The sequence below is a fragment of the Desmodus rotundus genome, chromosome 2, assembly GCF_022682495.2.
Source record: "Desmodus rotundus isolate HL8 chromosome 2, HLdesRot8A.1, whole genome shotgun sequence".
Lineage (NCBI taxonomy): Eukaryota > Metazoa > Chordata > Mammalia > Chiroptera > Phyllostomidae > Desmodus > Desmodus rotundus.
The window spans coordinates 148,815,854-148,833,003 of record NC_071388.1 but is presented as its reverse complement, the minus strand read 5'-3'; the positions used below and the strand labels follow the sequence as shown (position 1 = coordinate 148,833,003).

Here is a 17,150-nt window from a genome sequence, read left to right as displayed (position 1 = left end):
AGTCCATTTCCAAAACAATATATATTCCTTCTGGCCAGGGGCCCCCTGATTGGCCCTCAGTCACAGGAGAAGGAAGGGCCATGTCCATTGACCCCACACTCCACCCCAACATTCCTCTTCTACCTCACATTCTTCATGTTAATTCTTCTGATATAGGACCTGTGTGGTAAGCATGCTGGCACATTGCATCCACATACCACAGATACGGTAGAGCCTACACCCTAAGACTAACAGTGCAATACAGAAGCCAAAGAGACCCAAGAGGAAGGAACGCCACCAACAGTCTGGAGCAGTCAGCACCATAACATTCTTGTGAAGGGTTGCTGGCATTCACCCCACAAGTTGCAGTTGCACTTGCAGTCTCATTTCTGTATTCAGTACATATGAGTATGGGCTGTCATACTTCTCCCTGTAATGCTGACAGGCACCCCACATCATCCCAAACTGCGTATATGAGCTATGGCTTGGTGTGCTTAGCCTACTCTCTCATGAGGTAAAGCACCTTCTCATGCATCTGTTTGAAGAGGGGGTCAGAAATGTTCAAGCTTTGCAGCCAGTCCCAGCATGTCTGGTTCATAGGGTGGATCCACCATAACAGGCTGGCAGAGGCCTTGGTCAGGAACTCTGTACAGACCCAACAGTCTGAGCAGTTGTTCTTAGCAGCCAGCATTCCCATCCACTGGGGGAAGGTGTTGCTTCTGCAGAATCCAACCAGACGATCCCCAAGAATTTGACAAATAAACCAAGTAAACAAGGTCATAGTATACATTCTATGAAAACAGAAAGAACACAAAGGTTAATGAACACAGCAAACCATAAACCAGTTCCTGAGTCTGCAAGAGTTGCAGATGAGAAGAATTGCGAACTCAGGCTTTTGGTGGAATGAAATTAAGCAGTGACAATCTGATATATCCTCTCTATCTGTAGTGTAAATGTCTCTGGTGATATCATCAGGTGCTCAGGTAAATTCTATAGGGTTGATGCTGCATCAGTATTTCTCAATAATTTGAAACCAAAGGATGAAGGAAAAAATGAAACACTAGTTTGAAAGAAAACTGGAGAAATTCAGGATCCAGTCTAATTCATGGGTGAGAAATAAAATTTTACAGACAATTCACTGAATTAGAGTGTACTTTCCATAATTATGTATAACAGATTTTACTGAAGCATAATTTTTTCCCCCAAATCACCCTCATTATTATCAAAGAGCCAAATTAAGACCAATTCATTCACTGTATTAAGTCCAGTTTCAATTTGGCCTGGTTATTTGTATAAACACAACAGGAATACCAATTGACCATATAGGCTTTCTTAAACTTACTTTGCTGGAATGTTATAAGAAATTCCTAGATTGAGCTTTAATTAGCCCCTCAGGACTGGGAAGCCAAGCCACACAGCTGCCATCAGGCTTTACCTACAGTACCTGCAGGTTTGGGTGAGTTTTTCAAGTTCTTGAGGTCCCCAAAATGTCTTGAGTTTCTTACCATGCCATCTTTCAAGGAAGTAACCTTTGCTCCTTACCTGGAAAGACTTTTATGAACCACATGACCAAGCAAGGTACCAGGCCATTTCTCCAAGCAGCCTTTATTGGCTTCAAAGTCAATCTTAATTCCTTACAGCTTTCTTATGACATCCAGAGTTGAGGCAAGACTTCTGTGGTCATGACGTTAGAGACAAAGACTTTGTTGATAAAATCACAGTTGACAACTGGCTTTATGCACCCTGTTATAAAGAAATCAGACTCCTATTGGACTTATGCAAACAAACATATTGCTATGGAAAGAATAATACTCACTCGTTAACAGCTTTAAATTCCAGAGGGATCAGGTAGGGAGAAAAATATAAATGCTTCAATACTCAATATTGATTATGAAAGTATACTTTACCAAATTGCTTTAAGAAACAGAAAGTTTTCTTATGTCTGGAAAACAACTGATTAAAAATTAGTAGTATTTTTCAACAAAAAGTTATAAAAGCCACAATTATCTTTAGTTTATTTTGTCCTATAACTAATTTCTCCTTACCGTAATACAAGGACCTTTATAGTTCACCTTAGAGTTCAGTCTGGAGGCTCCTGTAAGTCTTTGATAAACAGTCATTATTTTGTACATATTTCCCTAATTCTTTAGGAAGGGCATCTTTTGGCAAGGGGCTGTTCTTCCAAAAACTTAAGCCTCAAGCAGAATTCCTCTAGTTAATTAGCAAATCTGTATCAGGACTGGTTAGCCTGGCAGCCATGAAAGAAATTCAGGCTAGAATTAAGATAGAGTCAGAGAAAGCAAGCGTATTACTGTTACAGTTATAAAGCTGCAACCTGAAGGTTGAGGAGTTTTCAAGAGGAGAAGGCATATGCAAAAGCCCTGAAGCAGTAAAGGACTCAATGTTTAGTGTGTTTGAGAAACTGAAAAAAGGCTACTCAGTTGATGTGAGCTAGGGGAAAACAAGAGGAAGTGGGAGAGGTAGGCTGAAACCAGACCATCAGTCTTGAAGACCAAGGGTAGTAAGTATGGTGCTATTCTGTGGGCAACAGACATTCAAAAACACCACTTTTATTGGTGAGTAGAAAATAGATGTCTTAGGTGTCAACAAAATATCAAACTATGTTATAATTGAGAACACATTCTGAATTATGGATATAGAGGTTTAAAAACATAACACCTTTATTTTTCAAATTGCCTTGGCCCTTTCTGGACAGACCATACTGTACCAGCAATTCTTAAACTTCGGTGCTCTTTAGAATTACCTATGGAGCTTTCTAAAAATCCCACTGGCTGGGCAACACCCTGATTCAATTACATTGGCATCTCTGGGTGTGAGACCCAGGCATCAAGTTTTTCAAAATGTCCCCTTGTGTATCCAGTCACCTGTAAAGCTTGTTAAAATGCAGACTGATTCAGGGCTGGACTAGGGCCTGAGATTCTGCATTTCTCACAAGCCTCCTGATGACGCTGATGCTGCTGGTCCACCCACCACACTTTAAGTAGGAGGGCCAGTACCTCATTAGCAGTCCTTGTACATACACCTGTTTTCTCTTTCCTGCTCCCCTTCATTGTGTTCCTAGTAGTCATCTTTCAAAATTTTATTACCTGCCATTTGGTCTGCAAAGCAAAAAAGCATGCTGATGAACCCAACATGGCTTCCATTTTAAAAGAGCTCCCTAAAGATTTGGGATTTGCCTTCACCAACAAAGGGCTGCAATTCCTCTCAAAAGGCCAGGAAATCTTATTAAGACATGATCTGTGGAATCCTCAGTAACAAATATTCCATGTAGCCTCTTTGTTCTCTAAGTCTCCATTCTTCAACGCCTCTCTGCACTTGTTTGTCTCAGAACAGTCACACACGGTGGGTCCATTTGTCTTTTCTTATCACTCTGTTACTGCTGCTGAGCACTCGAGCACTCGTTCAGCTCTGTACTACAGCTTCTTGGCTGACAAGATAATTACATTCCCTGGCAGACTGGGAGAAAAAACAGGTAGTGCTCAAAAGTTCCAAAGCTGAAGCCGACTACTAGTCATTGCCGGTGCAGACTTCAAGATCAAGCACCTGATCTAATTAGCACACTCCCATCACTGCCTGCCTGCCTGCCTGACTGCGGAATGCTGACAATTGAAAGCCTGAAGGCAAAGCAAATATCAGGCAACCTAGAGACAGACATTCCCACTACCTCATGCCAGAAACAATTACATATTCTTTTTGGAATCTTGAGTGTCCTAGTAACACAGCTGAGCCTGGGGGTAAACTTTTGCATAATACTTGGAGCCCCCCATTTACCAATAATGAACGTGAGAACCAGCATATATAAAACCTCACAAGAATGAAAGACCTCACGGGAAGAAAGCCTTCTGATTGCTTTCAGAAGCAGGACTTATTTCAGCGAAACCAGCCCAGCCCACCCCTAGCTCTGGGAGAAGCACACTGCTTGACAAAAGCAAGGTTTCGCCAGCAAAGAGCTATTTTCCTTTGACCAGATAAACAGCACAATACAGTCCCCCAGGAAAAAAACTTTTTTTAACTTTATGGTTTCGTTACTTCCTACATTTCTTTCAAAAGGTAGCCTTTCATTTTGAAAGTGATTTTGGCCACATTTTTCTTCCTTTCTTTTTGCTTTGGGTATGAAGGTATTCTATAATCTCTAACCTTCTACTGATAAATGCAAGGCATTATTACTGTGACTTTTAATGAGACTCACCCTTGATGGCTGTTGGCATTTGCACCGGGTCCTGGCAGGGCCTGGTGGAGAAGGGTGAGCACTGTTTCCGCCACTTACTAGCTCTGAGACTGCACAAGGTACACACTTCTCCAGCTCGAGCTAAGGGTTTACAGGTTAAAACGTCAAAAGAACTCAAGCAGAATGTTAGGGGTTGAATTGTGTCCTCCCCAAAAGGTATGTTAAATTCTTAACACCTAGCACCTCAGAATGTGACCTCACTTGGAAATAGGGCCTTTTGGATGTAATTAGTTAAGATGAGGTCAGAGTCGAGCAGGTAGGCCCTTACTCCAGTGTGACTGGTATACTTAGAAGAGAAGAGACGCAGAGACAGAGACACAGGAGGAAGAACACCGGGTGACTATGGAGGCAGAGATGAGAGTGACGTGTACTCAAGCCAAGGAGTTAGGGAGAGGCAAGGGCAGATTCTCTCTTCAGGTTTCAGAGGGAGCCAGGCCCTCCTGACACCTGAATCTCAGACCTCTGGGCTGCAGAACTGTAAGATAATTATTTCTGTTGTTTTAAGCCTCCCAGTTTGTGGTACTTAATTACAGCAGCCTTCAGAAACAAATGCACCCAGTTAACTTAGGCTTACTCGTTAACCTCTCTCAGGCTCACCTATGACATCACCAGACCGGGACAGCCGTTGCCCATATTAGGCATCTCCCATCAGTGGCCTGGTTAAGAGATCTGGCTCTAGGGCCTGACAGGTGGGTCCAGCACTGCTCCTTCCTGGCTGGATGACCACGGCAAGTTAACAAAATTCTCTGGGCCTCAGTCCTTGGCAGTAAAACAAGGATATAATGATAACTAAATAATATTCTTCTTTGAAGAATGAAAGAGATGATGCTGCTAATTGCGAGTGTTAGCCGTAGTTATTCTTTCCCAGCTGATGGTAAGAGGAGAGTACTGGGCACCTTCAGCCCTACCGGCAGCGTGGGCTCACTGCACCAGAGCAGCAAGCTATGTGGAACCAAGGAGATAAAGAACAACATGGTCCCTTTCCAGGGCATTCCTGCTACTTCCCCAAGGCTGTGCCTGAGTCCCCATGACAACATATCCTCTGGGAGCTTAGGTTTCTGAGGATGTGTCCAAAGGCAGGAGATGCTTGGAGGTGTCAGGAGGCTTGTGAGGACCTCTACGTCCTGTTGTAAGGCCCTCTAAATTAGTATCTCTGGCAACCGCATGAGGATGCGGTTCTGGTCTCACCAGAGAGGGACCTGGCCCTGTGCAGGTCTGCCTAGGCCAGTTGTAGTGTGTGGGGTCTTGACTTCATGTAGGAAAAATTTCACAACATGAGTCAGGTGACTATAAGGATACATTTATTAAGCTGGTAGTGAAACAAAGGAAGGGCTTAGCATAGAAGAAGCAACAGGAAAGCCTAGGCTGGGCTGCCTTAGCTCACTAGAAAGTCAGAGAAAACGGGGCTTTGGGGACAGGTTCAGGGGATTAGCCTGGGACAAGCTGCCAGCTGCCCATTGTCTTAGAGTTTAGGGCAGAGTTTAGGAGATACATGCCTGTGAAGAAAGAAGTGGGGGAAGCAGAAGGGAAAGGGAACGGCGGGGGCTGCTCTCTGGTGGGAGAGCATGAGCACTGGGTCCTTTGTCTTGAGGCTTTTATCTCTCTTGCAGGTGGGAATCTTTGGGCTGGTCTCGGGGGAAGGTTTCAGCAGAATATCAGTTTTCGGGTGTGCTCTTTCAGGGTCATGGTCTCCACTGATTGGTTAGTGACATGGCGGTTCAGTCATTGCAGCTGGTTCTGGCTTCCCCACTTGGTTTTCTGCTTTTCTGGGCCTGCAGCTGAAATACAACTGAGGCCTAGGGAGGTTACGTTTTGTTTGTGGCTGTACATTGCTCTGGCCACATGTCTCAGTTTCCCTGTTCCATTTGCCAGGAATTTTCCTAGCTATCAGGCCTCATTTTCACATATTCTTTTGCCACTTGCATGTCTACTTTTATCAAGATGGCTTTTCCTTTTTGATATGTAGAAGCAGTTTTCTTTTTTAATCATTTTTTATTGATGTTTGAATATAGTTGTCTCCATTTGTCCATCACCACTTCCCCCCGCCCCACCCACCCCCACCTCCCACCCTCAATCCTAACACCCTTTGGCTTTGTCCATGGATCCTTTATATATGTTCCTTGATGACCCTTCCCCTCTTTCCCCCGTTATCTCCCTCCCCCATTCCCTCTGGTTACTGTCAGTTTGCTCTTTATTTCAATGTCTCCGGTTATATTTTGCTTGTTTGTTTTGTGGATTAGGTTCCACTTATAGGTGAGCTCATATGGTATTTGTCGTTCACTGCCTGGCTTATTTCACTTAGCATAATGCTCTCAGTTCCATCCATGCTGTCGTGAAGGGTAGGAACTCCTTCTTTCTTATTGCTGCATAGTATTCCATTGTGTAAATGTACCATAATTTTTTGATCCACTCATTTACCGATGGGCACCTAAGTTGCTTCCAGAACTTTGCTATTATAAATTGTGCTGCTATGAACATTGGGGTGCATAGGTTCTTTTGAATTGGTGTTTCAGGATTCTTAGGGTATAATCCCAGCAGAGGAATTGCTGGATCAAAAGGCAGTTCCACTTTTAATTTGTTGAGGAAAGTCCATACCGTTTTCCACAATGTGTACACCAGTCTGCATTCCCATGAACAGTGCACTAGGGTTACCTTTTCTCCACAACCTCGCCTGCACTTGTTGTTGGTTGATTTGCTTATGATGGCCATTCCAACCAGTGTAAAGTGGTATCTCACTGTGGTTTTAATTTGCATCTCTCTGCTGGCTAGTGATGCTGAGCATCCTTTCATATGTGTCTGGGCCCTCACAGAAGTTTTTTATTCTGGTGCCAAATCAAATGCAAGTATTACAGATATTTTCTACCATTTGGTGGCTCTTTTTTCACTCTCTTAAAGGCATCTTTTCAAACCAGGAATTCTTAATTTTAAGTCCTATTTATCAATCTTTTCCTTTATAGGTGGTGCTTTTGGTGTCCTACAAAACCATTTTTGTTTCCCCTCAGGCAGCAAAGATACTCCCCCCACACTTCTACGGTGATAAATGTCAAAACAATGGTTAGGGTTTTAGGGAAGTGGTAATGACTGGGAGGCAAGGACCCTGGAAGGAAGGGAAGGTCCCAGGGCACTAATTATGTTCTATTTCTTAATCTTGGTGAGTTAAATGTGCTTGTTTACTTTTTAAGTATTCATTGGACTGTATACCTATTACTTATAATACTGTGAGTGTGTTATATACTACCTTTAAAGTTGCAAGAGAGAACAAGAATGCACAAACAGAAACCTCTAAATAAAGACATGCGACATAATGACAAAAAAAGTAGTACTTTGAGAGATTAGAGGAATATTTGTAAACAGATTATTTAGTATTATAGATTCTGAGTCTCAACAAACCAACCTTTTAGTAAATGTATTTTGCAAAATACACTTAGAGGTATAGTTTTTTTGTTTGTTTGTTTGTTTTTCTAAATGTTTCCTGCATGGTTTGTCTCCTCAGTCATTGTCCAAAGGACTCTGAGAAGCCGTAGGAATATGCAGGTGCAAACTCAAGGCCCGGCTTTCTCTCCAACGTTGTGGAAAGGGACCATACATCACAGGGCACTTAGAAGTATAGTTTAAGACCAGAACACTGATGTTGGTTAATAATATAACATTGAAAATAAATAGAGCTGAGCATAAAATTCCTCGACATTAGTGAGGCTTCACAGAAAGAGTTAAGTAAGCAGCCTAAGGAGAAGGAGCAGTTTGTTCTACATATTTGGTTTTACAAATTCTTTACTAGGATAGTGCTAGCAGATATATGGCAAGTCCAGTTCTGTTTCCCGCCCTCTGAAGAGGAGCACGAGTAGTGAGGTCTGTGTAAAATGGTGGCTAATGAGTCTGAGGTGGTGAGGAGTCTTTGAGATAAGAGCAGAAAGGTCACAAGAGTAGGGCGAAGAGGTCCAGCAGAGTCACCATCCAAGAAAGAAACCCAATCATAATGCTAGGCAAGGATTCAATTAATACTAAACCATATCCCAGAACACAGGCAGGCTCTGAACCTGAAGATGAGAGCTAACCCAACAGGAAGTGCTGTCAAGGCAGGAAGGAATGTCACTGTCAGGAGCCATCCATTCTACAGGTGAGAGCGCCAACGGAGCACCAAAAGCAGCCAAGGGTCTGCCAAGGTCTTCAGCCTGGCGTTTGTTTGTTTGTTTTTAATTAAGAAAAAGCCAACCAACAGCCTGTCCATGGCTAGCTGGGGGAGCAGGTGTGTCTGCATGGTCCTCTGCCCCCAGCTGAGCAGGTGCACACGCCTGACAGCTGGTCCTGGCAGCCAGACACCGAGAGGCACTAAACTTGAAGACAGCGCCTAAGAGGAACTTGGGGTGTGAATTCAGGCACTTCCTTATGTATCTATCCTTTAATGCCTGCCCGCTCAATGACCCCCTATTTCTTAACATCTAGCCTTGACAGGAGATTTCCAGGGAGCAAATGCATACTTTTGGACAAAAAAGAAATCTTTTTCAAGATGAGGTCAGAGTGAACAAATAAATAGGGTTTGACAAAGGAAGTTAAAAAGACTAAGGCAATCAGAAAAAAAAACAACCTTGCAAACATGGATGAGAAAAACCACCTCAGAAACTCCTGGGTGGCATGGTGGGGAGGAGGGGAGAAAACCCATAATTAGGATAAGCCTTGGACAGATAGCAGAGGATACAAACCCAAGAAATTCAAGCCCAAGCACAGGAGTCTGCATTTCTCATCAGCTCATGTAACATCGTGTTTTCAGAGTGCACCAGTTTTAATATCCAACAGTCATCTTTTATAGTTACAATGCTATAATTTATCACATCCAGGCATGCAAAAGCACCCTTTTTCTAACATTAAATATGTTTAATCAGGACAATTTATAATGGCACTTTAGGGATTTAATGAAAGAAATGCATCCGACACATGATATTTACCGTAATCATAACACTACAAGATTTAAAGTATAATTTTTTACAGTGTTAGATCAGGAAGCCAAATTGTCCATGTTTCTAGTTAGTTATTTGCAGTGCTTGGGGGGTGGGGATAAGGATCCAGAAATTAATTAATAGTTTTCCTCTACACAATTGTCAGCATTATCACCGTGCCCTGCTGCCCGCTGCCAACTCCTTACTGCCCTGGCTCCAGCGGCAATCAGCAAACACAATTAGTGCTACACCGCTTGTCCTCGTGGCCCAATGCCCAATGTCATACCACGTGCAGGACCATAACTATGCTTTAGGAAGTAAGTGGATTTGGCTTTGTTAACCAAGAATTAACCCAAAATCTGGAGGCCACTTGAGTTAGGGCTTATGGAAAATACCCATCACACCTCAGCCTCGGGGTACCAGGATTTTTCAAGGATAGTAGTTTTACGCAAAGCTAAGAGCTTTGACATTCTTTTTCAAAAGGATCTAAACATTTCCTTGTCAAGCTCTAGAGATTCCCTCTGCCTTCTTTTCTGGAACTAGTCTAATTTATACACATTCCAGCTCCACTTGAGTGAAACTCAAGTTCCTATTTAGGTATTTGCTGTTAACCACAAGCCTCATGCTTCATGGACCTTTTGACATGTGTTTATTCAAAAAGGTACGTTGATAAAACTGGGCCTTCCTCATATTTGACAAGTTCTACCTGACTTGAGGAAACAGAGTGGAGCCCACCTTCGAAGGGCAGCAATGTGGGGCACAGAGTAACGGGAAGAACGTTACCTGGATTACTGCCCACGGCCCCTTCAGTAATAAAACACAGCATCAAGGCACAGTAAGAGCTGACACTTTCAAGGGTTCAGATTTCCATCAAATTCAAACGGAAACCCAATCATGAACAAGGAAATAAGAGGAACATTACAAAACCCACAAGTTAAAACAAAAGCCCCTTTTTTAAATACAAGAGATGTAGAAAGTTTGGACTTAACCCCGGTGACCCTTCTAGCAAGTGCACAGGACCTGTTCTAACATCACCCTGGCTTTATTGTCCCAATTTATTCACTTAGGATCACAATTATAATTAAGGATGATTATTAACTCTAAATTAGTTTTGTGTATTTCCTAAGCTACTTAAGTCTTCTGTGGAGTAAGATAGGATATTGTGCCTATCCAGGAGAGGCCCTAAATCCTTCACTCAAAGCTTATTTCTCTTTTCTATGTACAGTTTTAATACATTCAGCCATCTGATTTCACAACACACAGCAACTTAGGAGACCTCAGCTCACAGAAAGAGTGATTGTCTCTTCTTGATGTCACACAGCGTATAAAGTCTACTTAATAGATGCTGCTGGTGCAATAGGAAAAGAGGAAACTGGTAGGCAAGTGGTGCCTTACAGCTTTCAAGAACATAGGAACTGTTTAAAAACAAATAAAAGAAGCAAAAGCACGGCAGTTGGGACCCACTCTGTATGGGAGTGATCTATCATGGGTTTTAGAAGCCTTTGATGGTTACAGAGCTATAGTTAATATGAGAAGTGTGACTCCTATTTCTTCAAGAAAAAAGTCTAAGTATGCTTTGGGGTCTTTATTTAAGAAGACGAGGTATTTACAGTACACTTCAGAAAACTTTCTGTCTGAAAATAGTTTTAAACATAAAACTTAAGGGAGAGATAATTTTCAGCTATCTGGAAAATTCCCTTCTTTGCAATGCCTCATGCCTGGCCAAGCTCAATACCTGGAGTGTTGAAGAACTCATACTGTGAGTTCTACTCAGGTGGGAACCACATCTCAGGAGAAGTGATGTAGGTGGAGAATGCAGCCGCTGTAGAGCTAGGCTCTGATTCACTCAGCGGTGATTCGTGCGGAACCACAGCGGCCTACTGACATCCCAAAAGAGCGCCCATTACTGCTAGGAAGTGGGGAGTTTACAGCAAGCAGCCAATAATTCACTTTTTTTCTCCGCTAAGCGATTGACAGTTAACACCCGTGGACTAAATGACTTACAAAGCGACCTGATGGCGGTGGGGGGCCCAAGTGTACCAAATCTTGGTTTTTGCGACGTTACAAGCAAAGGGTAAATAGTTCCTGGAATTTTCTGGACAAAGACATACATGTTACTATTATTTGAGACTTGTCTCCTGTCGTGAAATAAATCACATCCCTAGACTAAGGCGATCACTGACATTAGATTTCCCCAGCGGCGCTCTGGCCAGTCCATTTCCGACCTGAGTGCGGGACGCAGCGCGCAGGAGGCTGGGCTGCAGTCGCAGAGTAAGGTCTGTTTACCCTCAAGGAGCCTGCTGCCCCCAGCCAGTTAAATAAAGGCGCTCTCAACCAGCAGGCGGAACCCCACACTCGGCATTTCTCAATTACAGTGAGCAAAGATTGACTTACTCTTTTCTGTTTACAGAATTATGCAAAACTCATTCCTGGAGCTACAGTAGGGCTACTTCAGAAAGACTCTGGAAACATTCTGCAGCTGATCATCTCCGCTTACGAAGTATGCTTTACAGTTGGCTTCTGTTTTTTGTATTTCTTTGATATTCAAAAACCGAGGTGTGTGTTAGGCAGTTAACTGCACTTTAGTTTGTTGGCGGAGGGAGTGCTTTTCCAGAGAAAAATCTCTGCATTAATTTTGTTCATTTTATTTGCAGATATTCTTCCTGAGAGGTGGGGCCTAAGGTAGAAAAATCATACACCTGATCATCAAGTTGAGGTTGTTTTTAGAGTAATAACCAACAGCAACGTTTTAAGTCTACTGAAAAGAATCCATGACTCATACAATTAAGCTCCCCTCTTCCTTGCTTGAAAAAAGAAAAAGAAAAAAACAAGTTTAAATTGCCAGCTCCACAAGTTTAATGAGACTACAACATAACTCAAAACAAAAACAAAAAAACCCACACACAAAGCAGACCAGGAGCAATGCCACTTTGCACTTTGCAGAGTCTCTGCTTTTGGGAGCCAGGGAAATTTTCCATTATATATATTATACATATAATATATATGTATAGTTTTATAATACATATACACATATAAATTTTTGACTTAACTTTGTTCATTAGTACCTGAGGACAGAATTCCTCCCTTAAAGCGACAGACATACCTACAGAGTTGCCATGTTCTCTTTCTTCGTCCCCACTTCATAACTAATTCATCAGCGGCGGATGGCCAATTGCCAACACTTTGTAATTTTGGTTCCTAAATATTATTCTTCTTCCTTGTGTTTACTTTCAAAGTAAAAATACACACACATACACGAATACAGTGAGAAAGGTCTAAATTAGGACAAGAGTAGAAAAAGTAAATTTTTATAAAGCACTAAGCTCTAATATTTGCTCTAGAGACAGTCACATAATACCTAATGAATAAAATTCTAATTTTTGATGTTTTAAAATTACATTTAACTCTCATAGGCACCCAATCCCAATCCTTAGCATATCCTGACCAGTTTTCCTTAACTACATGACACTTCAGAATCACATGGGAAGCTTTGTACAAACAGGTGCGTCCAGACTCCTCCCACAGATGTCTCAGAACTTTAAGGGAAGAACAACAACATATTTTGCAAAAATTCCCCAATAATTTTGATATTGCCTCACCAATTTTGAACTCACCTTAAGTGGGAAAAGCAAAGTATTCCTTCTCAAATACATTTCCTCAGAAAATAAAATATAGATATGTCCATCAAAATTATAATATGGGTTTTTTTTCACTCATATTCTCAGAAACTTCCGTTTTCTGAGTTCACATCAAAAATTAATCACCACATTAGCTCATGATTGAAATTCTTCCAGGCAGGAAAGCTTGTCAACAAGATACTAAAAGCCTTCCCTGCCTTTATGCAGTAATTAGAAGTTTTAACATGTAGAATAAAAGAAAATCACATAGTAATCCTTCATTGGATTAGAGCGCACAATTTTCTTTAACCCAGCTCTCTCAAAAGTGCTGGTCACTAAGATCTTAAAAGAAATTAAGCAAATTAGAAAACAGTAAATTGCCAAAAATATTTCCCTCTCCTGTCTGACTAGCCTGGTCCATGTCCCTACTTGCTCAGTCGGAGACATGTCTGACTCTATGGTTACAAATCACTTATATAACTTACAGGGCTATTGAAATCAAGGCATCACATGTCTGAAGCGAATCTCCTGTTCTTATTTTACTGTCTCAAAAACACGGAGATGTTTCTCTTAGTCTTACACCAAACGATCTTGCTCTGGAGTTATAATGGAAACTTCATGATTCACTGGATGAAGAATGCAACAGATCTGGGCACTAATTCAAACTATTTTTCTATTCTGTTGTTTTTAAATGTATTCTAAAAAGATGTTAAAATATGAGATCCATAGACTGAATTTCTTTCCAGTCTATAAAAGAAAAGAATGAGATATATTGAGAGAAAACAGGAAATGCTTCTGACTGACTTCTAGTGGGGCAGAGACAGAATTTGTGGTTTATAACTAGTGATGACGGACTTCAGCTCAATATTTTACAGTGCCGTATTGACATAAAAAACCTTAAATACCAGATGTGCATCCATCTATCATTTGCTAATTTCCTTCCTTCCCTAAGCACATAATAAAAGCTACTGAAATATTAATGCTCCCAAGGCTAAGTTTCTCTGCTGGCATTTAAACTCCAGAAGGGAAATGACTTGGTTTGTTTTGTTTTGCCTGGTTCATGGTAGATGTCCAATAAATGAATGAAGAACATGATGATATATACAAATAAACATTTATGTCCTTTCCTGGGAAATTCACATTAAAATATTCCCGGTGAAATTTGCAATATGGTATTTCAATTACACTGTGCTGAGAACTCCTTCATTTTGGCCAGATTATGTCACCCCCTACTCCTGGTCACTGTCATATACAGACTTTCAGATTATATCCATCATTTCTCATTTAGCTCCTGACTCAGTGCGCTACTCACTGTCTTCAGCACTACTCCTGTCTCGGTGATTTCAGTCAGTGTGTGGGTGTGTGTGCGTGTGAAATCTTTCCTATACCTGTCCTCTCAGTTTCTTGAACTCTGTTCCAACAATGGTCTTGTCCACTTGCCACTTAATTACCTTCTCATATCTTCAGTGTTTTGTCCTACCTTAGACCTTCTCATTGCCAATAAACTCCATAGTCTCAACTGTATGCAACCCATTCCTGATCACCACTTCTATCTCTTCAGCTCACTCCTACTATTTATTTTTAGTTCACTCCTAATATTTCTTTCAACCCATTAGGATCTCCAATTAATTGATCCCCCCCACCCTTTATATTTCCTCATCCCCTTCATGTTTCTCTTACCAGAAACCCCAGCTTAAATTCAATCATTATGTTCACTCCTTAGACATACCTTCAACTCCCCTGACCCTTATTGCTCTTTTGAAGTTCCTTGGCCAAACATGGTGCTGGTTAAATCCAACTGTCCACTCACTCCGCACAGCTGAATGGGAACGGGAAAAACATGCAATAGTGCTAATGAGTGTTACTTTAAATTTGTGATCGTGTGTGGACCTCAAGCGGGTCCCGGCAACCAGGCTGTATTTCTGTAGTGTATACCCAAGTAGAGATGTCTAGGAATCAGTTCATTGTTAACTTTGACAATCAGGAGAGTAACCTGAACTCTTCCAAACACACTTCACTAATTGTTTACTCCTAAATTGATAGTAATTCCATCCTTCCTCTTGCTTGGGCCAAAACCCCCTCTTAACCCCCTCCTTCTCTTACACCGCAAATTTCACTCATCGGAAAATCTCGTTGGCCCTATCTTCAGAATCATTTAGAGTTTGATCCAGTCTGTGCCTCCACGTCAGAGCCACCATCCTCATTCCCCTCAATTATCACAAAACTCCCAAATACTACTTCCCGTTTCCACCTTCAGTTTCCTACATTTGGTTTTCACAAAACAGCGGGAGTTTTCTTTTTAAAATATAAAGTCTATCATATTACTCTTCTGTACATAACCCGAACTGTTTTTCTCATTTCATATTGAATAAAAGCTGAATTCTTTATTACAGCCCATTAGGACCCTACTAGATCTGTTTCCCTGCTCCCCATTACCTCTCTGACTTCACCTTCTGTTACTGCCCTCTAACTAAGTCTCTCTCTGCTCCAGTGTAGCAGCCCAGGGCTCCTTGCTGTACTGTTCCCAGAGCAAACCAGACATACTCACATCTTAGGGTCTTGCATTGGTTGTACCCTGTTCCTGAAACACTCTTTTTATAGTATCTGAATGGCTAATTTCTCCTCACTTCCCTCAAATGCCACCTTTTTAATGAATCCTCCCCTAGCCAGTTTTTAAAAATCGCAGCCTACTCCCCTGCACACACTCTCCTACTCTTCATTCTCTCTCTCTTTTTCTACAGCATTTATCACCTGCTAGCATGCTATATAATTTTCTTAATTATGCTTTTTTTCTTCCCTGTCTTCCTACTCTGGCATATAAACTACCAAAGGTCAGCGAGTTTAGTGGTTTTGCTATCTAAGAACCTAAATCAGTGTCTGGTACACAGTGGGCACTCAATAAATATTTTCTGAATGAATAAACTTAAACTTAAACTGTAATTAGTTGAAATGAAACAGATTTAAAGAGTAAATTTCATTGTTATATTGGAAGAATTTAAAATATTAAGACATGATAGGAACAATCTTTATGACTGAGAAATGACACTTCAATCTCTGTGCATATTCTGAAAAGTCAGCCTGTGTCCATCTGCTGAAGGAGTGACAATATCGGAAAATAAACAGGGAGGGAAGAGGAGTGACTTAGTCAGCAACTAAGAATTTGGAGGAAGGTAATCTTACTATGCAGGTGGCAAAATTATACTTAAGGAAAACTTGAAGCTGAATATGCTTTCAACATCCCAGCAATGAAGTGCATATAAGAATTCAAATCTTTTTAGATGAACTCAAGTATAATAATTCATAATATTTCATAATTTATATTGTTTTATTTTTATTTTTAATACTTGGGCTTTGTTCCCCCAAGTATGGACTTTTATTTATTTTTTTAATTTAAGAAAAATTCAGCTGCAATTGACATTCAGTATTACGTTAATTTCAGGGACACAGCGTAGTGGTTAGACATATAACTTAAAGTGATTCCCCCAGTCTACTACCCAACTGACACCACACATAATTATTGCAATGTTATTGATTATGCTCCCTGTGCTGTATTTCACACTCCCAGGGCTATTCTGTAACTACCAATTTGTACTTCTTGTCGCCTTCAACTTTGGCACCCAACCCCACAACCCTCCTTCCATCTAGGGACCATCAGTTAGTTCTCTGTACCTGAGTCTCCTTGTGTTTTGTTTGTTCATTTATTTTGTCTTTTCGGATTCCACGTATAAGTGAAATCATAGGGTATTTGTCTTTCTCTGTCAGACTTATTTCACTGAGTATAATACCATCTAGGTCCACCTATGTTGTCACAAATGGTAATATTTTATTCTTTTTATAGCTGAGTAATATATTTCATTGTATCTATGCATGACTTCTTCTTTACCCATTCATCTATTGACAGATACTTAGGTCGCTCCCACATCTCAACTACTGTAAATAATGTTGCAGGGGAACGTAAAGATGTGCATATCTGTTTACCACAGGTCTAAACTCATCTCTCCAAACTGCAGGTCTCTCTGTTGTCTGGTGTCTCCCAGGACAGTTGGAGCGTTAGCTTGGTCTGAACCCCATTGTCTTCATTCTGTACCACTCCCGGCACTGATCTTTCTCTCTTCTGATCTCCTCCCCTGAGATACCGTTGTCATCCCCTCCACACATCTAAATCCAACAGTTGTTAAGGACTAGTCTTCCAATACCAGCCTTCACTGTTCTAGACTGTCTTAAACTCTTATCTGTATTGTATAATGTTTTCCAATTTAATGGCACATTGATTGACACTCTATCCATCTTGGTTTTTTGAGTAAGATGATAATCATCTTGAAGGTACATGGACTTGAAGAAATCTGGACTTAGACTCATTCCCCCAGACCT

The 17,150-nt window shown here is 41.2% G+C and overlaps 1 protein-coding gene and 1 pseudogene across 4 annotated transcripts in view; one reads left to right on the top strand and one right to left on the bottom strand.

The window, feature by feature from the left end:
* Positions 1-17,150, top strand: part of ITGB6 (integrin subunit beta 6) — a 162,514-nt gene that overhangs the window by 95,258 nt on the left and 50,106 nt on the right. For all 4 annotated transcript variants that reach the window (XM_053918719.2, XM_053918718.2, XM_053918720.2 and 1 more), the window contains one exon: positions 11,573-11,662. In XM_053918719.2, coding sequence (XP_053774694.1) covers positions 11,573-11,662 — 90 coding nt within the window. The remainder of the gene's footprint in view (positions 1-11,572; positions 11,663-17,150) is intronic.
* LOC112322311 (small nucleolar RNA SNORA73 family) lies at positions 7,692-7,863 on the bottom strand (annotated as a pseudogene).